This window comes from Manihot esculenta, chromosome 9 (genome assembly GCF_001659605.2).
Source record: "Manihot esculenta cultivar AM560-2 chromosome 9, M.esculenta_v8, whole genome shotgun sequence".
In the NCBI taxonomy this organism is placed as follows: Eukaryota; Viridiplantae; Streptophyta; class Magnoliopsida; order Malpighiales; family Euphorbiaceae; genus Manihot; species Manihot esculenta.
In genome coordinates this window covers 36,959,679-36,987,247 of record NC_035169.2, presented here as the reverse complement: position 1 = coordinate 36,987,247, position 27,569 = coordinate 36,959,679, and the positions used below count along the sequence as shown (strand labels likewise).

General features: G+C 37.0%; 6 protein-coding genes across 14 annotated transcripts; 3 read left to right on the top strand and 3 right to left on the bottom strand.

Annotated features, from left to right (window-relative positions):
• Positions 1-9: 9 nt before the first annotated feature.
• On the bottom strand, positions 10-3,819 carry LOC110623105 (aspartic proteinase). 7 transcript variants are annotated; one of them, XM_021767996.2, is made up of 15 exons: positions 3,578-3,672; positions 3,264-3,330; positions 2,818-3,173; positions 2,680-2,740; positions 2,499-2,593; positions 2,300-2,412; positions 2,005-2,173; positions 1,842-1,881; positions 1,458-1,522; positions 1,229-1,342; positions 1,068-1,132; positions 791-947; positions 581-700; positions 407-495; positions 10-264 (listed from the first exon to the last, which is right to left on the bottom strand). In XM_021767996.2, the coding sequence occupies exons 3-15, from the start codon at positions 3,157-3,159 to the stop codon at positions 180-182; spliced, it is 1,515 nt and encodes a 504-aa protein (XP_021623688.1). In that variant the 5' UTR covers positions 3,160-3,173; positions 3,264-3,330; positions 3,578-3,672; the 3' UTR covers positions 10-179. The 7 variants fall into 7 exon arrangements, 6 of the variants coding, with proteins under 6 accessions (XP_021623688.1, XP_043815554.1, XP_021623682.1 ...); XM_043959619.1 differs by lacking the exon at positions 3,578-3,672 and adding an exon at positions 3,558-3,576; XR_006351935.1 differs by lacking the exon at positions 3,264-3,330 and having other exon boundaries at positions 581-689; positions 3,558-3,819.
• A 1,374-nt stretch (positions 3,820-5,193) lies between these two features.
• LOC110623109 lies at positions 5,194-7,276 on the top strand. The gene is made up of 3 exons (XM_021768001.2): positions 5,194-5,354; positions 5,646-5,801; positions 6,781-7,276. The coding sequence occupies exons 2-3, from the start codon at positions 5,654-5,656 to the stop codon at positions 6,921-6,923; spliced, it is 291 nt and encodes a 96-aa protein (XP_021623693.1). The 5' UTR covers positions 5,194-5,354; positions 5,646-5,653; the 3' UTR covers positions 6,924-7,276.
• A 1,110-nt stretch (positions 7,277-8,386) lies between these two features.
• LOC110623107 (probable L-cysteine desulfhydrase, chloroplastic) lies at positions 8,387-10,141 on the top strand. The gene has a single exon (XM_021767997.2). The coding sequence runs from the start codon at positions 8,674-8,676 to the stop codon at positions 10,057-10,059; it is 1,386 nt and encodes a 461-aa protein (XP_021623689.1). The 5' UTR covers positions 8,387-8,673; the 3' UTR covers positions 10,060-10,141.
• A 1,051-nt stretch (positions 10,142-11,192) lies between these two features.
• Positions 11,193-15,076, top strand: LOC110622485. Of its 2 annotated transcripts, none has more exons than XM_043960227.1 (4): positions 11,193-11,394; positions 11,960-12,372; positions 12,456-14,457; positions 14,817-15,076. In XM_043960227.1, exons 2-3 carry the CDS (start codon positions 11,981-11,983, stop codon positions 14,422-14,424), a joined length of 2,361 nt encoding a protein of 786 aa, XP_043816162.1. In that variant the 5' UTR covers positions 11,193-11,394; positions 11,960-11,980; the 3' UTR covers positions 14,425-14,457; positions 14,817-15,076. The 2 variants fall into 2 exon arrangements, with proteins under 2 accessions (XP_043816162.1, XP_021622685.1); XM_021766993.2 differs by having other exon boundaries at positions 11,194-11,394; positions 12,023-12,372.
• A 1,146-nt stretch (positions 15,077-16,222) lies between these two features.
• Positions 16,223-18,944, bottom strand: LOC110622487 (pentatricopeptide repeat-containing protein At5g65560). Its single transcript, XM_021766995.2, has one exon. The coding sequence runs from the start codon at positions 18,627-18,629 to the stop codon at positions 16,416-16,418; it is 2,214 nt and encodes a 737-aa protein (XP_021622687.1). The 5' UTR covers positions 18,630-18,944; the 3' UTR covers positions 16,223-16,415.
• Positions 18,945-20,280: 1,336 nt separating this feature from the next.
• On the bottom strand, positions 20,281-24,669 carry LOC110622820. 2 transcript variants are annotated; one of them, XM_021767482.2, is made up of 3 exons: positions 24,132-24,669; positions 21,928-23,365; positions 20,281-21,509 (listed from the first exon to the last, which is right to left on the bottom strand). In XM_021767482.2, exons 1-3 carry the CDS (start codon positions 24,379-24,381, stop codon positions 21,284-21,286), a joined length of 1,914 nt encoding a protein of 637 aa, XP_021623174.1. In that variant the 5' UTR covers positions 24,382-24,669; the 3' UTR covers positions 20,281-21,283. The 2 variants fall into 2 exon arrangements, with proteins under 2 accessions (XP_021623174.1, XP_021623175.1); XM_021767483.2 differs by lacking the exon at positions 24,132-24,669 and adding an exon at positions 23,753-24,118.
• Positions 24,670-27,569: the final 2,900 nt, after the last annotated feature.

The window sequence follows — 27,569 nt, the reverse complement described above, 5'->3', positions numbered from 1 at the left end:
AAAGCGTCATTGAGACTTAAAAGCAAAAAGGTTTTCAACGTAAGGTCAGCTTACAGTAATCCATTTGTTGTCATGATACACATATAAACAAGCACAAACCTTTATATCCATTACATCACAACTATCTGCCATCAGAGCAGCTGATCATAATATGTAACCTAATAAAAGGTTTGCTTGCGCTAAACAGCCTCAGCAAAACCTAGTTGAAGTTCACCGAAGTCAAACACAGTATGATACACTCTCATGAATGCATCTCCAAGGATCCTGTGAGCAGCCAATTTAGGCACAAAACAAAACAAAAAAGCAGAAAATGAAAAATGAAAGTCATGATCTTGAATTTCAAAATGCAGTTTTCTAGTGCCATAAACCCTGAAGAACAAAAAAAAAAAAAAGAAAAATTGCATACCAGAGAGGACCTCTTGGAGGAGGCATGTCAAAGGCCATGAACCCACTGATGCAAACTGCTACTGTGCCTTCTCCAGTCCTCAGAATATACTGCAGACAAAGAAGTGGTTTTGAGACTGCGACTCATCATGCACTAATTCCACAAGTTACAAAGGCATCATGCAATGAAACAAACCTGGTCTGGAGTGAGATTGAAAGGTTTATTTCCTATGGTAAAAGTGATATTTGGCATGCTTAATACGCTCTCGCAATCGATCACTGCCTCTCCCATTGGACTTGGTAGCCTGTCGCATAGCTGTGTCATGGATCATTCCCAGAAATTAACACCATAGACAGAAACAGAAACTGGCTTCTGAACAGAGGTGAGCTTTCAAAAATAAGTCACCTTATTCACATAGTCGAGTGCAGCCTCCTTGGTCTTCTTTTGTTTTAGTTGATTCTGCACCCAAATGACTAGCATCTCACAGGCTGTGCACAGAAGATCATCCCCAATAGAAGATTCCTCCTTGTTTCCCTTCTCCAACACTGATTCAATCCCAGTGCTGCACATAATCATCTTTCACAGTCAAGGTCAAAAGCATTTAAGTGGTAAAAAGGATAGGAAATCAACTATGCACACAATCAACTACTGCTGAAAATCTTAGAACATTAAGCTTCATTACCTCACGTGCTTAGTCCCATTGAACATACATAAACCAACCTGTGAACATGCTTTACCAGGTTGTACCTGAACAATATAAATTATAAGTTTATATACTAAGGAAATGCATATAAAGATTGAAAAACATAAGAAAAAGACAAGAAAATTAAGTGTTAGCCGCACCCCTGATATCAATAGATCCCATATTAACTCTCCATACTGTGTAATCACTTCCTTGCATTCAGCACTCACAATCCCTTCAGCTCCAATGGCATGATTGATTTCGGTCACAATAGCCTATTGTATCATTGAAATAATAATGAATATATGAAGGAGGAAATGAATATGATCGGTGGGAATTGGACTCTTTTGAAGGAAGTTGATTGATGAAAAGATGAAATAATTAACTTACTGTTGGACCAACAAGCAAGGATGTTCCTGAATCCACAATTGCAGCACAACCCTCCTGGCAGACACCTGGAAAAACAATAGTATTCTTAAAATATCAGTAGACTTTAGTATAAGCTGGTTTTCTACAGGCATGTAATTTCCATTCAACTTTCCAAGCAAAATCTGTAATCTCTAGTTGGGAACTTGAGAGCCGACTGAGAATTCCATGTGAAAAATTAGACATGGTCTGCTGCTTTTTCTAAGTAGAAGATATGACTCGTGACGAAAATTATTTGGATCTAAGGTGTTATTGAGTTCCTATATTGGGGATTATCAACTTGAGAGCTCCTTTGATAATAAAATGTAAATAGCATAACTATGCAGATGTTCATATTGAATGATTCACCTGTCGAATGATCTCCGATTAGAAAATCTCCCATATTGAACTGAAAATGGAAAGGTCCTTAAGAGTTGGTTGTCCAAACTTATTCTTTCAAATGGAATGGCATCTAAGAAGAAGAGTAATAAAATTGATCTGCAAAAAAAAAAAAAAAAGAGTCCTTTCTGACCTGCCAGTAACCCTTTTGAGTGACAGGAACATAGGTATGTTTTCCCTTATAGTGTTTTTCATCAACACCACCAAAAACAATCTCACCACCCTCTGCAGCCTCTGGATCCTTGTTGAGCCAAAATGAGAAGACATCATCGCCTACGAGGCGCTGCTGCATCATATTATACCTGCATTCTTATGATGAATCAATGTGTCCAATTTGGTAGCTAGTAGTAAGAAAGCTTAGCATAATGATATCTTCCTAGGAAAAATGTTAATGTTAAGTAACTAAAGTATGAACAGAAATAATTTACCACACAGGAACAGCATTCCCAACTGAGATTTCCTGAAACCCCAGACCAAGAATTCCATCAAACTTTGCCAAGACAAATGTAAGACTTCCTTCTCGTGTAGCCTCGATAAAAACCTGGAGCAAAAACAATTGTATCATGCATTGTTGTTGGCAGAAAACAAATTATTTCTTTAATCTTCACACATGGAACTAAAGCCTACTTGATCCTCGACAATGAGGTTCCCAACTTCAACATTATCTTGACTAAAGAAACCAGCAATTGATCCTGATCCATACTGTATTTCACAAGTTGTTCCTGAACAACATTTGAAAAAGTATAGATTTAGTTCTAATTGCAGCATTCTGGGAACATAAACCTCAGGAGACCACATATGTTATTACCATTTCTGGTGTATGTAGTGGACCGACTCGACTTGTATTTAGAATGGAAATAGCAGGCAAGCTGCAAGTAATTAGAGTCAGTAGCTGATTTCTTTTTCAGGATATAATGAAAAGCTAGTAGAAGTGATTAGAACTCACAGAGAAGTGGCATTTTGATGATGGAATCCAAAGATTTGAACTGCCAGTATCAAATATGACAGTGAACTTCTGTGGGGGCGAGCCAATACCAATTTCTCCAAAGTATTGAGCATCCAAATAGTTTTTAAGGGGTACTACATCCATATCTGAAATATGAAGCCTGCTGTGTGCACCAACTCTTAATTTTCCCTCCTGCCTTAGAAGTCTAGCAGCGTTGATGCTCTCGAGATCCAGAGGACGCTTTTTCAAGCTTATTCTCACTAGGCCATCAGAGGTAGCAGGCAGAAGTAGGCTTGTCAAAACCCAGAAACAAAATGCCAACCAAAGAACTTGGTTCCCCATAATTAGGTAAACTCCTGCAAGGAGAAATCAAATCAGCCATAGGAGTTTTAGATAATCACAAAGAAATCACAGGTGAATAAATGAATTAAAGTTCAGAAAGGAACAGGTTTAATTCAGGGTATCAGTAGCCTCCCACTATCACGGTGGTAAAATCAGTGAACCAAATTCCAGCTTCTCAATCATTGATGATTACATGAGCATCCATGGGAATTCAACAAGAAAAGACCAGAGGCTTTTATCAGAAGCAGAAACTGAGAGCCTAAAAATATCTTGTGACTAAAGTAACATTAAACAGTATCAATCATAGTTTTTGAAGAGTTAAAGATGAGTGTTATTATTACAACCTTTCTATCGTGAAAAGAAACATGTACTGAAAAAAGCTCTAACACAAGAAAAACCTGAGCTTTGGAAGAACAACCTGAGATGGGATATAACAGAAGCAAAGAGAACAGTTGGTGCTGAGGTCAACAGAGTGAAAAATATGAAAAAAGATGAGTTTCCTGAAAGCTGGGAAGAGGGTCCTTGGTATTCACTATTTAACATCCACAGAAAAGGAGAATTGTGTTCACGCTTCTTTGAAGCGCGTATGGGTTGATTTTGATAACTACAAGCAATAATGTAGCAACAGACAAATAAAGGATTCATTAAGATTAAGATCTGCAAAAGGAAGTTTCGAGTTATTGTTGAAAAGGAGGTCTAATTTTGCTGATAATCTTAAATTTTCTTTGTCTTGCTGTAGAAATTACTCGGGAAGTTTCTAAAAGACAATAGACAATAGAGTACATAACTACATATGACAGTAAAATACTTTGTAAGAGAATATAGACCATCCTTGGTGTTTCTGTTGGCCTCAGATTCACCAATGGATATTTGTGATATAATAGATAATTTTTCCGGATAATTAAAAATTTATGATTTTGAAATTTGTAGCAGTTAAATTTTCTTTAAAAATATTAATTTTATTTATGCATAAATTCTTTTTTTTTAAAATAATGAAAACAAAAATAATAAGTAATACTCCATTTGTTTTAAAAGATTGGCTTTAATATTAAAATTAATTTATGGAATAAAGGAATTATTATTTTATTTATGAAAAAGATTTTTTTTAAAAATAAAAAATAAAAGATGGTGGAGTGAAATCTGAAATCTTTCATATTAATTTAGACGCGCTTATTATCATATTAAATCTGTGAATGCAGAGTTTTCATCCGACTAAAGATTATCGTGAATACATAACTTTTATTTTTTACAATATAATATAATTTTAAATTCTATCTCATTTTAATTTTAAAAAATATCAATATTATTTTTATATTTAATAATTCAACTTTCCATTTTCAACGAATTTAAATTTTAAAAACTCAATGTCAAATTTTAAATTCAAGTAAATTTTAATTTTCTTATGCAAATTTACTTTTAAAATCTCTACTCTCATTTAATTTTAAATTTTTTTTTACATGATAAGAGAATATTAAACTCTTAAGCAAAGCCACGAGGTCATATAGAGACTCCATAGAAAGCATTTTCAAAATTTGCATCCCAAAAAGGTCTTCAACTGACGATTTCGCTAAGCAATCCGCCACAGAGTTAGCCTCGCGAAAAATGTGCTTGAAATAAACTTTCCATACATAACCCATCAAAATCGTAATCTCAGAAACTAGATTCCTAATCCAGCCAGCTCTATCTAAACTTTTCTTAATTAATTGTGTGGCCACCTGTAAATCAGTTTGAACCTAATCAAAAGAATGCTCTAAAGCTCAACTTCAATTGCTGTACAAGTACCCAAGACATATTGATAGCCAAGAATCCAATCACCGCCACAGGTCCTGAACAACCCTTAGCTGCACCCACACATTAAAATTTTTTTCCCCAAAATTTGTTCATCTTTCACATTTTCTTAAGGGGACTTTTTCAAATAAAAATTAAATCAGAGTCAAATTTACCCAGCGGTGAAGCTTTTGCGGACATGGGCTTAGCCCATTTGTGATTGGAGTACAGTGGAGCTCCAAAACATAATGGTTTTCATAAAAGAAGCCCAAAACCTCTCAGCCCATTTTGAAATCACACTGGTTTTGGTTACTCTTGGTAGCCATAGGAGGCATTGTTGCAAAACCACTACTTGCTCAGTTGGAAAACTCAAATCTCTTAGCTTCCTCGCTGAATCTTGCATACCCATTTACTCAGTTTTCTTTGAGGTGGGTTCTGTCTTTAGCTCTGTCAATGTTGGTGGATTTTATTTTCCTGTACCTGTTTCTAGTGGCTTTTTAACACGTTGCTATCTAAGTGTTCGACAAAATGACACTATGAGAAATAGTTTTATGGTAGATAATTATCGGCACTGAGATAGTCTTATACATGATGATCCGTATTTTTAATTTGATTGCATCTCGGAGCTTTTGTATCTGATGGTTTTATGGTTCCAAATTCAGTTATATTAATAGGATTTCGCCATTAACTTCTGAGGTTTGTGCAAATTAAATCGGCAGATTAACAGATGGCTTTGAGGCGCTTCCTTGGGTTCTCAGATGGTGAGCTGATGAGGTCAGATGCTAAACCTTGTTCCAGACTAATGAGGCAGACAGCTGGAATTTTTACTGTTGGAGGAGCGTTAGGATTCTGGGTTCTCTGTAGGTTGCACTATGGTATGTTCTGCTATGCTATCTCTATTACATTTCTACTAAACCTCAATTGTTCAATTTTAATAGATGGCTTTCAAGTTTGTTCATGATTGAACCTGTCTATTTGAATTAAATCTTGTTGTGCATATACAACATCTTGGTTTTGGATGTGTTTGTGTTCTTAATTATTGATATTCTCACATATGATTCTTGCAAATAAGAGTTAGTCATATAAAACTGGGGAAAATGTTGGTTCTAGAAAGGTCTTGTAGGTAATCATATCTGTAGTACTGGATGATTGTTCCAGTAAAGTGACGGACAATTCAAACATGAGGCATATGCATCCTAAATCAATAGTCTGGAAGGACATGGTAGGATACTGATTGGCCAGGACGATCCAAATTGAATCTGATCATTGAGTCCCGTGACTCAAGTTTACGGTGTTGAAACTATAAACTTGATGTAATAAATGAGTACAATTGCATTGTTCAAATGGTCTGGAGTTTGAGCTACATGCCGTTAGAGGTTGGCAGTTGGCCTGCTGGCAAAAGTAAGTCCTCCTTATGCATCACGCTGGTTCAATTTCTGGCTTCACCTGTCTGGTAAGCCTAGCAATAAGTTTATCAGAATTATAGAGTTATCAGATACTTATTTAGGATAATTGTTTAGGATTCTCTAAGTTATGGAAGCTCAATGGAAAAACAGAAGGCAACATAAAATGAATAGTACTGTATTAAAAAATTGGGGGGAAAATTGAAGGAAATGCAATAGACTGTACTGTTCTGAACAATATTTTATTGATTCTTGTGAGTTATATTCTATTTTTCATCGTTTATAGGATGTGGATACATTATTTGATATGAGTAGGAAGCATTGTTTTGTGCAGTTCTGTTTTTCTTTTGTGTAGTTTGGTTTTGAATTTTGGCCTGTGGTTAGCAATGGGTCAGTGATTTCTTATTTCATATTTTGGTTAAAGCTGAAACATTGTCGCATTCGCATGCAGGTCCTAGAATTACAGTTCCTAGGAGCCTTCGCTGGGCTACTTGTGGAGCTATTTCTGTGAGTTCAACCACTGCTCTCCTGGTCCGCCTTTTCAGTCCTGAATGTGAACCCCAGAATATAGCTGCTTATGACAAAATAAATTAGTGATACATTACTATTAATGTTGAAACTATCATGTATTAAATGAGCCCATCTATCCTTCTTTTGTGGAGACATAGATCCTATTGCAGTTTTCCTTTGTTGACCACCAAAAACTTGTTGATGTGGATATGGTGCCTTTGTGTATAACTTGATGTGCACTTCATCCTGAGAATGCTTTGCAGAAAAGTTAGCCTTGTCTGAGGATTTGTTGTCCTTGATTTAGCATGGTCATGAAAATTGATTATGCTTCTTGTGAGTTGGTTTCCATCATTAATCTGTAGCAACATTATGTCTGTCTATATACTTATGAGTTTTGATTATAAATACATGCTCATTCTGAGAATTAAATTGTATCATACATGATGCAATAATGGTGCAATTCTCCAGAGATATTTGATTATTTGTTAAAACCAAATAGTTGATGAATTCCAGACACTCTTGAGACCATGCATTAGCTATCCTTCAAATTGAGGTTTTGAAGTTGGGAAATAAAATTAAAGAATTTTTATAATTAAAACATATTAAAATTAAAAGTAAAAAGTATTAGGTGATACTAAAACCCTAGGAAGGGGGAGGGTGAAATAAAGAAATGACAACGAAATTGACAATAAAATCTAAATGTTTGTGAATTATAGGTAAATGTTTTAAATAAAAAAAATTCAAGTGTTTGGATTAAAGGTACTTATATTAATGATAAACTACAAGATAGTCCTTAAATTTAAGTGAAACTTTCAACTTAGGACTATATAGTTTCAAAATTGAACAATTTGATCACACACGTTTTCTTCTATATATAAATTGATCCTTTTATCCAATTTTCTGCTACATTGCCACTAATTTTAGCAAAAATATCAAAATGTTCCTTACTAAAACAATAAAATCTCTAAAATTTTGAAAAAAGAAATAAATCTTGATGTAAAATTTATTTTAAAAAGTAAATATATTCTTGTATTTACTATATATAATAAATATATTTATATAATAAATAATAAATATATAAATTATTATTATTATTATTAAAGCCCTCAACTAGAAATTATTTTTAAATGTATACTTTTAATACAAATTTAAATAATGGAATTATTTTGTTAATAAAAACAAAACATCAAAAACATAATTATTTGATATTAAAAATATGAAAAGGTTTAATATTAACGTCAACGGTGGTTTGGACAAAAATTAGATGGTAAAACTAGTTTAAGTCTTACTTTTTAACTATAATGACACTAAAGTTTAAACCTTCGAAATTTATTATTTAATTAAAATTTTTTACTATAATAATTAAAACACTTAAAGGTTTTCTTTAAGATAAAAAAGGGATTAAAGGTTTAAACTTTATTATTCAATCGACAAAAATAAAGTTGGCCAAAAATTGAAATGATAAAAGTAATAGAATGCCATACAAAAACTAGGATGGTGAGATTGTTGCAGATAAGTGTGACGGCCATTGTGTGAGAACTGAGAACAACCGAAACTTGCCGGAATTCCCAAAGAACCATCAGCCGGACTTTTGGGTGCTTCCTTGTGGGAGAGTGACATAAGACACTCGCATAAAGGACACTGGCTCTTCCACCCATTCTTGCCTTCTCAGCTTCCACAATGGACGATGAATTTTATATACATATCATGACTTATTTAAATTTCTTTTTTAATTAATTTCACACGTCCAATCCACATTATTGCCTTCCTCCTCCTCCTCCACAACCCTCTTCCATGCTCTTTCCTCTCTTCTCCGCCCCTAATCACCACTCTCATGGCCACTCACGATCTCCAGAACCATACCCTTAACGGCGACCACTGTGATCACAACATACCCATCTCCAAAAGGCCCAAACTTTCTTCCCCTTCCACCACCATCACCAACGCCACTATCATCTCAAACTCGCAAATTCAATCCGAATTCTCCCATCACGTCGCATCCGTCGCCCGCATCAACAACGGCAGCTTTGGCAGCTGTCCTCAATCTGTCATCTCCGCCCAGAAGCAGTGGCAGCTCCAATTCCTCCGGCAGCCTGACCACTTTTACTTCAACCAGCTAAAGCCCGGTATCCTCCACTCCCGGTCCATCGTCAAATCTTTAATTAATGCTGACCACATCGACGAGGTCTCCCTCGTCGACAACGCCACGACCGCTGCCGCTATAGTCTTGCAGAAAGCGGCGCGGTCTTTCTCCGAAGGCAGATTCGAGAAAGGAGATGTTGCTGTAATGCTTCATTATGCCTACGGGTCAGTGAAAAAGTCCGTTGAAGCTTACGTCACCCGCGCTGGTGGACGTGTGATCGAAGTTCAGTTGCCGTTTCCGGTGAAATCTAAGGAGGAAATTATTACCGAATTCCGGAAAGCCTTGGAGAGAGGAAGAGATAATAGGAAGAAAGTGAGGCTTGCAGTGATTGACCATGTGACTTCCATGCCTAGTGTGGTGATTCCTGTTAAAGAACTGGTTAAAATTTGCAGAGAGGAAAATGTAGACCAGGTGTTTGTTGATGCAGCTCATGGAATTGGGTGTGTTGATGTTGATATGAAAGAAATTGGAGCTGATTTCTATACCAGTAATTTGCACAAATGGTTCTTTTGCCCCCCTTCTGTTGCCTTCCTGTATTCAAGAAAATCTAATGATAGAGATGATGATGATTTGCATCACCCTGTAGTATCCCACGAGTATGGCAATGGATTGGCTGTAGAAAGTTCATGGGTTGGAAACAGGGACTACACTGCTCAATTAGTAGTTCCTTCAGTTTTGGAATTCATCGATAGATTTCCAGGTGGGATTGATGGAATCAAGAAGAGGAACCATGAGGCTGTGGTGGAGATGGGGGAGATGCTGGTCAAGGAATGGGGGACTCATCTTGGTTGCCCGCCGGAGATGTGTGGGAGCATGATCATGGTTGGATTACCTATTTGTTTGAGGATTTGCAATGAATCAGATGCTTTGAAGTTAAGAACTCATTTGAGGAATGAGTTTGGGGTTGAAGTCCCAATCTATTTTAGGGCTCCAAAGGATGGAGAGGTTGATCCTGTTACTGGGTATGCTCGGATTTCTCATCAAGTCTACAACAAGGTTGATGATTACTACAAATTGAGGGATGCCATTAACAAAATTGTTAGTGATGGTACCATTTGTGAATGTCTCCCTAATTGAAGAATTGTTATGCCTTTGTTGCAATCATATGATGGTTTGTAGCTGTTTGATCATGAATTTCAGTTTGTTTGTTTTCTTTTTCTATGCTTGTTAGTGGTAACATGGAGCACAATCTATGTTCTATGCATAATCTGGTTCCAAAGTAGTAACATGTTAATTCTGCAAAAAGGGAAGGTTTATCAATTGAGATTGATTCTAGAGCTTGTAAAATCATTCAGAATAATGAATCTAGAGCTGATTAGATTCGGCTAAATGCATGCTTTCAGTTTCCTAATTATTTAAGATCAACTAATTGAAGAACTAAACTATAATCAAAACCTATTTAACATATAAAATTACATAAATTAGACATGTCATCAATGGCTCATTAGTCAAGTTGATATTTTTACCATTTTCCATTATACATTAAGTTTTTTTTTTTTTTTTTGAAAGCAGCATTATGCATTAGTTATTGCTAATATATCATGCCCATAATTTTGCCCCATTTGCCAATCACAAAATTCTAGAAACAAAGGGAAATGGAAGGGAGAATCATTTGAGATTTTAAGACTATGCAGACTGTCCTTTTCAAATTGGGTGTTGTAGCCTTGTCCTGTGTTATTAGTTTTCTTGTATACTTGAAAAAGGTTGCTTTCCCTAAGTAGCTCTTCATCCTTCCTTTACCCACAAAGTTGATGTTTTGTTTTGCCCAAAAGAGGCCTTGGATTTTTCTTTTTCTTCATATTCTCATAATTTCTAACTTAAATAAATAGAGTTATTCTATACTTAAAATAAGAAATTTCTAATTGATATGCACAATTATAACAATTAGGATAACTACAAAAAATTCCATTAATTAGTTTATGTAAAAAATTCCATTGATTATATATAATTATTTTTATTAATAAGTAAAATCCCTTTGATTTATAAAAAAAATTAAAAAAGCATCAAAATGCAAAATTTACGAGGACGGGATTGAATGAGAAAAAAATCCTTTTTTTTTTTCCTTTTTGTTGAGAATAAAGAGAAAGAAATCTGATATAATCAGGCAATCAAATCATAAGGAAGGGACCCACTCAAGAAAAATAGTCCGTACGAATTGTATGCGTGGCAAACTAATCCGCCATCTACATGGCCTAAAAGCACGAACCGTAACAGAAACTATTGGCAGAGAAATTCATGAGCGTCCCCTACCTGTTAACGTAGTCAGATAACCTCTCTGCAAAATAATTAGGTGAGGTGAACCCTCAGTTTCGATCCAATTACGAAACTGCAGCTTTTTCAATCCAATTGGGATTCTTGGGTACTTTTAATTTCAAGCTCTCCTGCTCCTCTGTTCCTGATCTGGAACCAAAGGTAACAACTTTCCTTCTGTATTCGCCGTATGGTGTTGATATTTGTTCCTCTTCTACTCTCTAGGGTTTCTGTATTATTGGTTTTGTTAATTTAGTTTTTTCCTTTTAATTTTGGATGCTCTTGGTGGAAATTTTTGCATCATACTTATTGGGCGTGGATGTGGTGGTCATTAATTATTAGAGGATTAGCACGTTGAATATAAACCGGAATTTTTGCTAGGTATAAGCATTTGAATATGAGAGACGTTTAATTAGTTCTATGTATATTTAAAGCTGAGAAAAATTATTTTCTTCTTTAGCCCGTTATTGTTTTTGCATTTTGAAATTTGACAGGTTTTCTTAAATTACGTAATACGGGTTGGCTGAATTTACTTTTAGCTCGATGACTTCAGTTTTTCTTCTTGTGCTTGAGCATAGTGAAATTTTTAAGTAGAAATTTGTTATTATCCTGATATGATTGTGGATATCGTGACAATTTATGTGTGATTATTTGCTTGTTAAGATTCTAGGGCTGCTTATGGTAGATGAGATTGAGGACTTCTGCGAATTTTATTGGCAATGTGCAGGCACACTTGGTTTTGCTCTCAATGATCTCAACCAACTTCCTTATCATGTATTTGATTTGGCAGGTCATGGCGGAGACTAAACTAATAGCAATTTGCCAGTTGGGGGGTGAATTTGAGACTGATAAGGATGGTGCATTGTCCTATAGAGGTGGTGATGCTCATGCTATAGACATTGATGACCAAATAAATTTTAATGACTTCAAGATGGAAGTGGCTGAAATGTTTAACTGTAGCATCAATAATATTTCTCTCAAGTACTTTCTCCCAGGCAATAGGAAGACTCTCATTACTATCTCCAATGATAAGGACCTAAAGCGGATGATAAAGTTTCATGGGGATTCTATCACCACTGACATTTATGTCATATTTGAAGATAATGTTCTGCCTGAAGTCTCAAACTTGCCAGCCAGTAGGTAGTCTTCTCCATTTCTAAGCTAAAATACCTCATTGTTTTTGGATGGATTAGTGTAACTTTGTTTGTTCTCTTGTTTTGTAGATCAAGCAGAACAACCTTGTCAGAAGCAATACCACCTGTTGATGCACCTCTGGCTGTTGTGGATGCGGTTGTGGATGATACCACACAATCTGCCATCCAGCTTGCTGGACCTCTTGATGTTGTAGTTGATACCAATCATGTTGATGTTCATATTGATGAGGCACAGATTGATCAACCACTTGACATTTCACCTATTCTTCCTCTTGTTGGTTCCACTGATGATAGGTATGGTAAAGGTGCACAACAGTGGCAAAATACTATTACTGGAGTGGGTCAGAGGTTCAGCAGTGTTCATGAATTTCGAGAATCATTGCGTAAATATGCCATTGCACATCAGTTTGCTTTTAGGTATAAGAAGAATGATAGTCATCGTGTGACTGTTAAATGCAAAGCAGAAGGTTGTCCTTGGAGAATTCATGCATCAAGATTGTCAACCACTCAACTAATTTGTATTAAGAAGATGAATCCAACACATACATGTGAAGGATCTGTAGTGACAACAGGGCATCAGGCAACTCGGAGCTGGGTGGCTAGTATCATTAAGGAAAAGTTGAAAGTTTTTCCAAATTACAAGCCTAAGGATATTGTCAATGACATCAAACAAGAGTATGGAATCCAGCTAAATTATTTTCAAGCATGGCGTGGAAAAGAAATTGCAAAGGAACAACTTCAAGGCTCATATAAAGACGCATATAATCAGTTACCTTTTTTCTGTGAAAAGATAACAGAGACTAATCCAGGCAGTCTTGCTACTTTCACCACTAAGGAAGACTCAAGTTTCCAGCGCCTGTTTGTCTCATTCCATGCCTCATTGTATGGTTTTCTTCAAGGTTGCAGACCTCTCCTTTTCCTCGATAGTATACCACTGAAATCAAAATATCAAGGCACATTATTAGCTGCAACAGCTGCAGATGGGGATGATGGTGTTTTTCCTGTCGCTTTTGCTGTAGTAGATGCAGAAACTGATGATAACTGGCATTGGTTTTTACTACAACTGAAAACTGCACTATCAACCTCTTGTCCCTTAACATTTGTGGCAGATAGACAGAAGGGTTTAAAGGAATCAATTGCTGATATTTTTAAGGGATCGTTCCATGGCTATTGCCTTCGATACTTGACTGAACAACTTATTCGGGATTTGAAGGGACAGTTTTCTCATGAGGTGAAGCGACTCATGGTTGAGGATTTGTACTCAGCAGCTTATGCATCTAGGCCTGAAGTATTTCAGAGGTGCATAGAAAGCATTAAAAGCATTTCACTAGATGCTTATAACTGGATCATACAAAGTGAGCCTCAAAATTGGGCTAATGCTTTCTTTCAAGGTGCAAGATATAACCATATGATGGCTAACTTTGGGGAGTCGTTCTATAGTTGGGTGTCAGATGCACATGAGTTACCAATAACACAAATGGTTGACGCGATTCGGGCAAAGGTTATGGAGTTGATTTACACACAGCGGGCAGAATCTGATCTGTGGATGACAAGGTTAACTCCGTCCATGGAGGAAAAACTTGAAAAGGAGAGCTTGAAGGACCGCTCCCTTCAAGTGCTACTGTCAGCTGGTAACACATTTGAGGTACGTGGTGAATCGGTGGAGGTGGTTGATATTGATCGATGGGATTGTAGTTGCAAAGGGTGGCAGATAACTGGTTTACCTTGTTGCCATGGTATTGCAGTCATTAGTTGTATTGGAAGGAGCCCATATGAATATTGTTCAAGATATTTCACAACTGAGAGCTACAGATTAACTTACTCAGAATCAGTTCATCCTATACCAAATGTGGAATGGCCTGTCCAGAAAGATTCTTCTCAGGTTACAGTAACTGTAACCCCTCCTCCAACCCGGCGACCTCCAGGACGTCCCACTACAAAGAGATGTGCACCACAAGATATAGTTAAACGTCAGCTCCAGTGCAGTAGATGCAAGGGCCTTGGGCACAACAAATCCACCTGCAAAGAGCTTTTGTAGTGTTAGAAGAGACTTTATAAAGTGTTAGGCACTGTGAGTATTAGTTATATGCACATAATGAACTTTATAATACCTCTTTCATGGCACTGAACATGTTAATTTTGACTTGCATCCTGTCATTTCATCACTTAGAATGACTGGTTTTCTTTATTATCTTTTGAGTAGTTAAATCTTTGAATCCTATGTCCACAGAAAAATTGATGTTTATTTTTAGGTGTTGCTTTCAATATGCCTATCCTGAAGTCTATATACAGCCACACATCAATATATATCCAGCTACTTGCTGCTTCTGAAATATGTGTTAACAAACAGCTTCATCTCTGTATAAACATGCGCTTGCATTGGATCTTTTTAGATGTATTCAGCTAACCAGATGTGGTCATGTTTGTCAGAATCTGTAAATGCTACATGGATGCTCTCATATCTCATCAATAGGGATGACAACAAAGGACCGGAGACGTCAGGCTGAAACTGAAGCACGCAACGTTATGACCAAAAACCCGTGCCATGGAAATCTATCTTATCATTTTAGGATAGTTTTGTGCAGCCGGTATTCTTTGTTAGATGTATTTGTAACTTGAATTCATGCTGAAACTAGCTCAGAAAACAAGCAATGACCATGACAATAATGATAGGGAAGCGTGTTCTAGCATGATGGTAAGGCTGCTTAATTCAGCCCTTACATTCACATTAGTGATTAAAAAATAAGAAAATAAAAAGATGACAATGTCCTCATAAACCCTCCGCTCCTCTGCCACGGTCACCGCACCAACCACAGCCGACCGAGTAAAACTCAGAAGTCTTTCTCGGCAACTGTTTCTTCTTGAGAATTTTCCCAAAATGAATAACCCAATGATATCAATCCAATACAACTCCTCGCACTAATAGGGAACACTCTTCCTGATTATGTATGCTTTGATTTGCAGATGCATAGATCGCGATAACATTGGAACTCTCTGTGATACAAAGGAAAGCTTCTTTGACATGCTTTTTTCCTAAAGGAGGTGCAAATTTTTCTCTCAGCACATTGCATTGTTTCAACACTTACACAATGACTGTTGTTATGTAAAATGGATTAGGATATATGCTCGTGTGCGCAGACCTTTGATCAGGCTCCGGTTAGCTATGTTTAATTCTTTACTAGCTCCCTTTTGTACCTTCTTACCAGTGTGAATTCTCATCCAGTGGTAATAAAACATATTATTGCAGCAATTTTCCTTTCCAACCCATCTTTCAACATTCCACAAGACCTTTGTGGTTACATCATCAAAGGCTTAACTAAAGAGGCCTTTTTATGCTAAATTCTAGACAAGTCCTGATGAAAAAGCCGAAAATAAAAGGCTTAGCAGAACATCAATCCTTTGCAAGCAACTAAAAACTCGAAGGCAGAGCTCATGCAAAAGTCGAAAATAAAAAATTTTTCTTACATTTTCCCTCAACCTTCTCAGTTCAACTTTCCCTTAAGCTCTTCCCTTGCTATTTCAAAAATTCTCTTTTGGCACATAAAAGTTGCAAGGATTTCATTAACTTAAATCCATAAATCCTAATTTCATTAGTTGTTATGGTAATCCACCTCAACTGATGCCTCAATCAATAGTTTCCTCATTGAATCTCCTTGTTTTACCCTGAAATGTTAATTCAATTTCTTTATGAAAATCGCATCCATTCACTTGAATTAAAGAGTGGAAACCAGCTTTTGATCATTCAAGTCCTACATCTTCCCATTTAACAGACAATAGTCTAATAGAAAAAGGAGCAACCATTACTGAAAAGTAGAAACTTTTATTTAATGGAGATCTTTTGATTAATTGGGCATGTAAAATCCAAAAGGACTAGTACATTATGCATCTACGCTTTGTACATTTTGTTCATAACATCCACAAATAGGAATTTAAGGAAACAATTCCAAATCCTTGTGAGATGGGAAAGTTGAGACAAGACCTGATATCTTTAAGATCAGCAGCAGAGAGTGCCACAACAAATCAAGTGATCTATTGATCAAAATGCATCTTGGGAGTGGACACATTCATGTTTTCCCCCAAGCCCTCAGCAAGTATGTCAAGAACATTATCTTCGATTGTAAAGTTATCAGATGCTAACATTTTCTGTTCGTTTTCCACCCCATTGACAGATCCAATCAACAATCTATGAGTACAAGAATCTGGGACCCAGCCCTTCTCCAACATCAAATCCAATAATCGACAGGCTTCATCTTTATGGCCCTCTTTCCAGAGACCATTAACTAGTATGTTGTACATTGCTGAATCGAGAACTTGAGAATCAGGAACAAGATTGTCAATTGTAGTTAAAATCAAATGCAACTGTGAATGATTGGCCAAACATGAGAATAGATCATGCAGTATGTCTGAATCAGGTATTAAACCCTCTTTAACCATGATATTGAAAAATAAAGCAGAGTCCTTTATTCGATTCTGTGCAATCATGCTTTGTATCAGAATGCTATATGCTCCTGCATCAATATTGCAGCCTTTAACCAGCATTTGTGAGAGAAATGCTAGAATATTTCTTCCGTTGTCTGATTTAGACAGGCCGAGCAGAATATAACTGTAAGGGGCATTAGCACAAGAGGTGCTGGAATCATAAGCCATCTGCTGTAGCCTGACAGCTTCATTAACCATTCCCTTGTCACATAAACCTTTGATCAGCATATTTAGTGAGAAAGGTTGAAGCGAACATCCACTCGCAAACATGTAGTGAAACACTTCAGTAGCCTCTAGAAGCTTTTCCGCCCTACAGAGGCTTTCAATTAGCTCAGAGTAAGCAATGGAATCTAAAACCCAGCATTTGGCACAGAATTGCAGGAATAGTTCTAGAGCATCTTCAATCTTGCTTAACCTACAGTAACCAAGGATAAGAGCTGAGTATGTGGCAAAATTAGGAACCAATGAAGATATGATCATTCTCCCAATAAGTTCATGAGACTTCCTGATTTCTGCCTTCTCACAAAGCCATCTGATTAGAATATTCCAAGAATCAGAATTAGCTATACTCTTCTTGTGCATTGTCTCAAGTAGATCCTTAGCCACAGAGAATTTACAAGCATCACAACAACCTCCAAGCAATGCATTATATGGAGAAGTTTCAAGAACATGTTTATCTTCCAAGAACTTCACAGCCTCAGCTATCTTTCCTAATTTACAAAACACATTTACAACATCCACAAGAACATCATTACCTGGTGTCAAACAACTTTCCATCATCTCTTCAATAAGGTTTATCGCATCATCTAACTGAAGGTTTTTGCAAAAACAGTGTATCAGTGCCTCATAAATAAATGAACTTGGAACAAGATTAGCAGTCCGCATCATTCTAAACAACCTAATTGCCTCTTCCAGTTTATGTTCTTTGCAAAACAAAGGTATTATACATGTATAGAAACTCAATTCTGGCGAGCACCTGTGTTCTAGCATCTCATCCAAAATGATAATGGAGTCATCAACTTGATTATTAACAATAAGACCTTTCATAACTATCTCAAAAGTCCTACTATTAGGATTACATCTTTTCTTATCCATTCTCCTATATTGATCAAAAGCAGAATCAACCCTTTTGCACTCAAACAAAACCTCCAACAGATAATTCAAAGTATCAACATTAGGTACAACTCCAGTCTTCACCATTTCTTTGTAAACGAACACTACATCTTGCAAGCCTCTCCTCTCCTCTACAAGAGCTCCGAAAACAATATTGTATACATTAATGGAAGGCTTATAACCACCCAAACTCATGTTAACAAGAACGCATATCGCTTCACTTAGCCTGCAATGTCTAACAAATGATTCGATTAATGAAACAAGAGTACGTTCTACGCCTGGGAATGCATCCTTTACCAAATTTTGACAAAAACCGTTCATTTCCTCGACATAGCCAGCCATACCCAGCTTCAAAATTATCCAGTAATATGTATCTGAAGTGTGATGAAAACGTTTCTGAAGGGAAGCCCATTTGAATACATTAACAGAAGAGTTTATATCACTAGTGCTCTGCAAGACCTTGATTAAGCCATCCGGGAACAGCTTATTCCTCAAAAATTGAATTTTTGATTCGAAATCCATGGGGTTAGGTAAGTTCTGATCAATTTCTGGGTTAATTTGGATGCTATTAGTGCAGGAAACTGAAGAAAGGTATACTTTTAGAATGACCCATCTGGGAATTCTCTTCGAAAGTGTCAATGGATGGAGCATCGCAGTTACCGCTACTACTTTGTTTGAGGAAAAATATCATATAAACAGAGCAAAAAACAGAATAGAAAGAAGGTAATATTGATGACTGACCTGATCAAAGTGATTTTAACTAAAATCCTATAAGTTATTGAATTATGAGACTCGGTCTGTGCCGATGGAGGATCTCTCTCTCCTTAGCTCCTCTGAGGAGTTCGTCGATGCCCCAAAGGGGCCGGATTTATTAATGCGGCAGACTTGAGTTCTCTTTTCGCATTGAGTTTTTTTTCCAAGCTTTTTGCATTGAGTTGAAGGGAAATTTTTTTTTTTTTTAAATTATCATCTCAAAATTTTTATAATTGTAACGTATTAAATTTATTTTACTTAATATTTATCCAGAATAATTTTAATATATCCATTAATTTTAAAAAATATTATGATATAAGCATTTTATTTATAGTAAAAATTTAAGATTAAAAGGTTAAATTACAAAGAATTTGTAAAATTATGTTTGCGTGAGAAATCTATCACAGCGTTCTACATGAGCATGTTATATAAAAGTAAAATGTTAGGTATAAAAGAAATCTTTTAGTAGTGTGCTTTCCTACTAAAAAATAATTTTTATTTTATTTCTGGATTACAATTTTAGTAGTTTGTTCAAGTCCACAGAAAGAGATTTTAAGTGGAACAATTATTTAATCTTTTTTTTTTGAAATCAAGTATGAGATTAAAATTCTTTTTCTTTATTTATTAAACTAATCCGTTTTTAATTTCTGTTTATTTTTTCTTTTGTTTGGGCTTCAACTTTTTCTATTACCGTCGATCGGCTTTCCTCTACCGGCTTAAGGCGAGGAAAATCACTTTTTTCCATGCAACTAATAAGTTTCCTCTTTCTCTAAGACGGAATGTCAAAAATCTTTTTTTTTTTGGCAGTTAAACATCTATTGGAGGGTTCTGTGTTGTCATTTTATTTCTCCTTTGATTGTTACGTTATTTCTTTCTGATGTCAGTGGACTAGTCATCTCAGGAACGTCCATAGCATCGCTAATCTATCTAGTTGTCTTGATCCTCAAAGGCTACTTCCAAAGCCAAAGCTCTTCTAAGCTTTGCTTCTTATTGGACATCCCTTGGTGGGTTCTCTTCGGCAAAGGATGGATGGTCATCTTAGGAACACTGACAATACCCGCTATAGGGCGGTTCTAGTCCCTCAAAGGCTAGCTGACAAAGCTGAATCTCTGCTTTGCCTCTGCTTCTAGTCCGGCTATCCATAGTTATGCTATCTCTATCTGCTGCTTTGTGGGCTTCTTCAATTCTCTGAGTTCATAGTTGGTGAATCTCAATATGCACAGCTCTGCATGTCCTTGATCTCCCTTGGAACTGGAGCCTTGCTTCTCCCTAACTGCCACAAGGTTCATTCAACTAATTTCAACACTTGTCATTCTGATGCACCCAACAAAAATAGAAGCAGTTCAAGGAATTCGGAACTCCACAATCCCTGCCATCTGTGAAATGCTGGCGAATACTACTAGCAAGAAGATACCAACCTAAAGATGAAAAAAATTTTCAGCTGCCTTTTATTGGAAAAGACGCTTAAATCCACACCAGAATAGTTTCAAACATGTCAATAGCAGCATCAAAACATACGGCAAACTATAGAAGTTGGGTGATACCAGGAGAAAAGAGAAAGACAAACTATTTCTGGAATAAAACAGTACACAATAGAAGAAGGATACACAACTAGCAGTGTAGCAGCCAGACAATTTACTCCTTAACTCACATGCTTGGCTCATACAATAGAGGCTTAACCCATAATAAAATTTTGTTACAAGAACACCACCTTCTCAGTGACCAAATATATTTATCTCCCAAGAGCAAACCATCATTTGCAGTTCAGTTTTCTCATTCTCGTTTCGCATCATCATCGTGGTTGGCGACATATAATCTTCCGGCAAAAGTTCCCAACTATACAAAATTTCTGCAATTAACTTGTCATAGCTTGATGCTTTTTCCATCAATAACCTGTATCTTTTGTTTCAAACATGTAGTTATATTTCCAGCCTCAACTTTAAGCATATAACCAATCTCAGTCAGACTTTCCATCACGTACAGGTTCAATACATTTTGTGCACTAATTCCATTGCTGGCTTGAGGTAAGAAAAAAAAAAGGTGGGGAGTAATCCCTCTTTGTACAATACATACAAAGACTAGTTGGTGGTCAAATAACTAGCTCAAAATCCAAATTGAGAAAAACTTTTCCAGTGGTTGGAATGGCTTGAAGTGAAAGCATGCAAAAATTCTGTTCTAATATAAGCAAACCCCAGTGAAACTATTCCAAGGCCCCATTTAGCATGCGGCACAAATACCTAGGCTCCAAAACACAGTTGGGCCAAGCAAGCAGCTTATTTCCCCAGCTACATTTTGGGACTTGGGAATTTGTGCATCTACACCTTCCCACAGAACCAAAATCGCATTAAGCTCACTGTTGCAGTACCTAATATTGAAGGGTTTCCAAAAGGGAAAAGGCCAGTGAATTGGTTGTGCACACTGAAAATTGTAAGGCATAACGTTCCCATTCAAGGATGTCCCATAGAAAAAAATTTACGACCTTTCCCAGGAGTAAGAAATCAAAATACCTATTCTTACACACTCATTCTGTCACCAGAAATCAACTTATACCATTAGCACCAACTATCTGATTCTGAGGAAGAATACCATTCCTTTTCCTTATTATCAGACTCTAAATCAGTGTTGGTCTCTGCAAGAGTAATGGTAAGTGGTTGCCACCCGGAGGGATGGTGTACAATCCATTTCTTTATGGCTATTACCATGTTTAAGATCTGAAGTATATTACCCAAGGCAAGTTCTTTCAAGCACATGCTCTTTAAAATAGTAGCAGCTTCATACCTGCATAATAATTGAGACAGAGTAAAGGAAAGCATTTTCAGTCACACGAGAATTACGGGCAGCCAAAAGGACCAATTGCTACATGCCTTTGAAAATAAGGGTCAATTGATCCTTTTCTATTAAAACATTCCACACATACATATATATTCGTCTATATGATCCACCTAAATATAATTATTCATCTCTCTTTTTAATAAATATTAAAATACATTGCTTACATGCAAGACTTCCATAAATTCATTCTCATTTTGACATGAAAAGGTTGCTATTGATTCAATCATCTAACTAATTTTAATACTTGAAGATCAATTAGAAAACTTTATTTTTTATATGCATTTTCTTTTCTTATATACATGTTGAGCACAATAACTTTTTTTAGATCTGCCATTGAAAATGACTTAAAAAGTGACAATTTTACCTGCACTGAGAAGAGAGAATTGCAGATTGTCCAGTGGGAGATGCTAGATATTTCTGAATTTCGTCCCACGTTGCTTTGGGATACGAATTAGGATTACCACCTATAGGATTCACACATTTCCAAAGTTTCTCATTCTTACCAACATACAACTGCACAACCCCTAAGTTTTGCTTCACGACCATCTGCTGCTCAACAGCACTCTCAAGGGCCTTCTTTATGTCAGTGTTGCGAAGTTTAGGATCTCCATATCGAATGCAATCAGCTATATTTGCTTCAGTTGGTATTAACTTCTCACTTTTAAGGGTGTTCAAGGCAAGTAAAATAACTCCTATAAGGCCTTGAACATATGTTGGAGCTTTGAGACATCCTGGTGTTCCCAATTTAACATTATCAGAAGCAACATCGATAGCTGTTGTTGCTGTTGCTGATGAAGATGATAGTGGATATTCTGGAAAACCGGGGTATCTATTCGGTCTCTCATGGTATCCTGATGCAATATTCTGCGGCATAAATCCATTCTGTGGATTGTTTGAGTTAAGAGATTTTGGAGCTTTTTTCTTTGGATCATGCTTTTGCTCTCCACTTCTTCTTTGAACAGTTGGAGGGTTGTGAGAGCTGGTTGAAGATGTAGATATATTCAAATTACCAATATCAGGCACATTAGTATTTGGTACTGAGGTAAAGGTAGTGCCACTGGGCCTAGTAGGAATCAGAGGAAGAGGATGGGCATCAATGTTGGGTGGATACAAACTACCTGCTGTAAAATTAAGTTGCATAGCTGCAACATTTGGTCTTAGTGGCTGTGGATAGTGATTTTGATGGTTACCATGAATATGAGTGAGCTCATTCCAAGTAAAATTAGGATTTCCAGGAACAAAATCTGGAGAAGGTATATTTAGGGGACCTTTTGGAACAGAAATAACAGGTTGGAAAGAATTTGAATTATGCTGATCGTCTGGGCTCCTAAAAGGCACATTTGATATTCTTGATCCATTTGTATGGTTTGAATTTCTCCAGGTGGTTTTCCCTTTCTGTTTAGTTATGTAAGGAGTTCTCTGATTTCCCATATTGGAATTTTCAGGATAGGTATCCACCGGTTGCTTTATGTGAATGGCATCTGAAACTGGAATCTGTAGAGTGCCTAAACTGGATGAGAAACTAGTATTACCAACTTGTTGTAATTCACCATCCGATAATGGTGGTCCTCCAGCGAGAAGACTTTTCCAAAGCCATACACTCCTAGCAGCTGCAACGAGGGGAGCTGATGCTCTTTGCGGCTGTGCTAGAAGAATATTGTATCTCCTCATTCGCAGCTGATGGAGTGCATTGGAAAAGTCCCGATCACCAGAAATTAACAAATAATTAGTAGGAGCAGGATTGTCCACAGCCCAGAACAACATATCCACAAGAATTTTCTTGTCACTAGCATCTTTAACACCTGTTTGCATAAAAATGGTCAAACTGTAAGAAAACAATATCTAAACATTGAATTCTTCTAAAAGTAGGGAAACAACCCAATATAGCCTGAAAGAACCAAAGTCAAGTTGAACTAAAGACAGAAGAAGTGAAGAACAAAGAAATGAACAAAATAAGTAACCCCGTTAGTTATATGCCAAACAGGTGCTTGGACATGTAGTCTTTAGCAAAGATATCATTGTCATTTCACATTTTGTTAGATTTGTGTTTGTTTGTCAGCCAGCATTCTCTAGTTTCTTACAACAAAATAAGGCGTTCAGGGACCTCCTTTACAAGGTGAGAAGGGAAAAGTTCCTTTTTTAACAGGTATGCCATAGATTTGATATATTCTATTGACAAGGGAAATTACCCCTTTTTAAGTATCCACACCATTATTGGTGCCTCTTCTGCTTCTTTCTCTCTCAGCCCAAGAACCATTTGCATACTCCAGGACTTAAGCTCGCTTCACAACACCCAAACTAACACCAAAACAACTGGTACTGCTGAAAGAGAACTATACTCTTAATTCAGCAAATAACTATTAAACTACAATTCCAAGAAGAAGAAGCCAAATTCACAAACCGTAACAAAATGAAATCGATCCAGTTTCCACTCTAGGAATCCCTGAAGTCAAGATCCAACCTTTCTACGACAATCACTATAAAACATAAAAGTCTAATAACCTAATATATAGATCACGGAAACAAGAGAGAGGAACCCTTAAAATATTAAAACAAAAATTCAAGTACCAGCGGGGACGTGATTGAGCGCGATGCCGGTACTGGACAAAGCCTGCTGGACAGCTGAGTTAATCCGATTGGTATCCCCATAGGCAGAAATGGAGACCGGTCCACAATAATTCATCTTCACCAAAGCAGAGCTTATGTTCTGAGCTATGGCATGTGGGTCGCATTCCCTGGGCACCTGGCAATTCTCTATATCCCACCAAACCGAGGTCTTCGCCGTAACATACTGAGCCTCCGCTCTTCCATCGCCCATACTTTCTTCGATCAATTGGACAAGTGGGTGTCGGCAAACTTGGCCACTGATACTTCCACCAGCTGCGGAGGTCTCGAGGGTTCGCTTTGGCTTCTGCTGAAGTTTCAAAAACTAAGGGGCTAAGGCTAGCACAAAATTAAATCCTTGGTTAGAAGATGCCATTTGGCGACTTTAAAAAAGGCTGATTCATAGGAGAAGATAACGATTGTGTCCTTTGATGATAGTTGCTAACGTGCGCGGTGATGATGGAATCATCGTAGTGGACGCTGAGTCGGGTCTGGTCTGGTGCGGTGCGTGTGGTTTGAGTTCTTCCTTGAGTCAATATCTATAGTTGACTGGTTGGGCTCGTCCTTCTCAATGGTCAATCGCAATCAGCCGTGTACATACAACCAATCTCTGTAAGCCACGTCAACATGTGAAATGGAAGATTTTCATGGTAACTAGTGTTTTATAAAGTAAACTTTATTTCAATAACTCTCTCGACAAAGTTGTAAAGCGAAGGGTGAAAATAACAAACTACAATAAATTAAAATAAAATAAAAAATTTATTATAAAAACACTACATAGTATAATAAATCTACATTGTATTATTTTTCTTTAAAATAATTATTTAGAAAATTATGTAATAACTTAATTTTTATAACGTAGGAGCCAGTTATTATTATAATTTTGTCATAAAAATTATTTAAAAAAGTAAAATTTATTAACTCTTATAATTTTTTTAGAAAAATTATTGAAAACTTCATTTCTCATTCTGCAAATAATTATAATTATTATTAAAAATTTATATTTTTGATGCGAAAGAGTTTATTGAAGGAAGAATCAAAGGAAGTGGTTAGATGAAAGAAAGGGTCTGAAAGGAGAAAAAGAAGAAGATGAAAATGAAAGCTTGGAATCGTTGGTGGTAATACCCCAAAGCCCACGTTGGGTATGGAAACTATGAAGCTTGACTTTGTTGACATGCCAAGTAACCACATTTAAGAACTCGTTAAACCCATGCGGAAAGGCATCGCCCTCTACCCCTAAACTTACCAAACTGCCCTTCCCACCTCTCTCCTCTTACACCTCTTCTATTTTCCATGCTAACATGCGCTTTCCCATGTCTCCTTGTATTATGGATTATTTACGGTAATAATAAAAATGGAAACACAAAAATAACGTAAATTAAAAAAAAAAAATTAAACAAACTAATGGCGAGGAAATGGACAAAGGTTTGATAGCAGTTGTTCATTGTTCTTGGTGCCTTCGTTTTGCCTTTGCTTTCGTTTTTTCTTAGTTTTTGCTTGTTTATAAGTGATGATAACCCCGCCCTATAAACCACGGTTGAAGCTGAATTTGTGCCGATAAGATCAAATCTCAATTCTATTAAAATTCAACAGTTAGATTTATCTTATATATAAATTTAAATTTTATTTTGATAAGTCGAACTAGATTTAAGTCTAAGCATGAAATATTCGACTATATTTATCTCTTTGATCCTATGAAATAATAAATTTTGTAACGTTAGGAATTGTGTCCACATAGCGCTGAATAAAATTAAATAGTCATCTGACAATAGAAAATGACAAAATGCGTTCGTACATATAACCAGTATGACTGTGGTAAGAGGATACAAATGCAAAACAGCAGTTACACGTCACTAGAGAATAAAAGGGAAAAAGAATAAAGGAGGCAAATGAGAGACAAACCAGACCAAATTTACTAAAATACATCTAGAGCTTACTTTTTACTGGATCTCGAAGTATCAATTGGCGCCGTCTGTGGGAACAAAGGAGATCTTACTAGAGTTATCATCCTTATTTCACCCACTAAAATCCACATGGCCAACCACGACAAAAACCATATTGAAAACACCTCGAACAATCTGAGTTCAATTCAGGAAAAACCACAGTTCTCATTCTCTAGCCCAACTGCCCCATTAAACCAACCCCATATATTGTTCAGCTCTTCACTAAGCTCGGCTGGAACTGTGTCTCGAACTGCCTTATCTGATTAAGAGCTGCAAAGTATGATTCTCCAGTTATAGAACAGTACCCAATGGCTAGGCCAAATGTTGCAACAGAGAGGGCTCAGCACCCCGTTGAGTGTACCACCTGCCGCTGAGGGGTTCAACGTCAATGAATCCCAACCCATATTAAACTATCAAGCTCTTCAATAGAACAGTAGGAGAACAGATGATGGAGATGGAGAGGACAGTTGGACAAACGAGCCGATAGCCAGAACAAGAGGCAGGGTAGTAAGAGAGCCCATCAAGAATGATGGGGCTGAGAGCTATTCCTCCGAGCCAGCGGAAAGTTTGGAGAGTGAAGAGTTAGAAAGAAACTACCGCCTAGAGAAGAGGCCCAGGAGGAAGGACGTAGATGTAAATCAAAAGTTTGAAAGGTTAAAAGAATAACTATTAATGGAGTTGGGAGCACGAGATAACAACAGTCTCATCACCATTTGTAAGACAAGTGCAACAAGAGACTATACCCAAGAAGTTCATGATGCCAACGATGGCATCTTACGATGGGACGAAAAACTCCAGAGAGCATATCTTGAACTATAAAACATTTATGGAACTGCAGACCCACTCGGATGTCTTGATGTGCAAGATTTTTCCTACTACCTTAACAGGACCTATCTGGGCGTGGTTTAACAGCTTGGAGGCAGGAAGTATTAAGAGCTTCATCGATCTGACCAACGTGTTCATCAGCAGATTCATCGTCAGGGTCCCTGCAAAGAGAAAGACAAGCTACTTAGAGACCGTTCAGTAGAGGAAGAATGAATCCTTAAGAGAATACGTGGCCAAGTTAAACTCTAAGGCTTTGCAGATACCCAAGCTTCATGAAGGAAGAGCTGTAGAAGTTATGCTGAAGGGCACTACCTCCCTAGAGTTCTCCGGGTCATTATGCAGAAAGCCCTCTTACCACCCTAGCGGAGCTGATGAAAAGATCATAGAAGTATATAAAGCAGGACGATGCCTTAACTACAAGTAGGTTTGCTAAGGATGATAGAGACCGAGGAAGGGCTGGGGAGGACAAAAGACAAGACAGGTCAGAGAGGAGGTAGGATCAGGGATTGAAGGCATTGAACAAACACAGGTGGGAGAGAAAAGAGCAAAGACCTTATCAACCCCGGCTCCCCACCAAGCTCACTCCCCTAAACGTGTCTAGAGTTGAAGTGCTCGTGACGGTCTAGAATAAAGA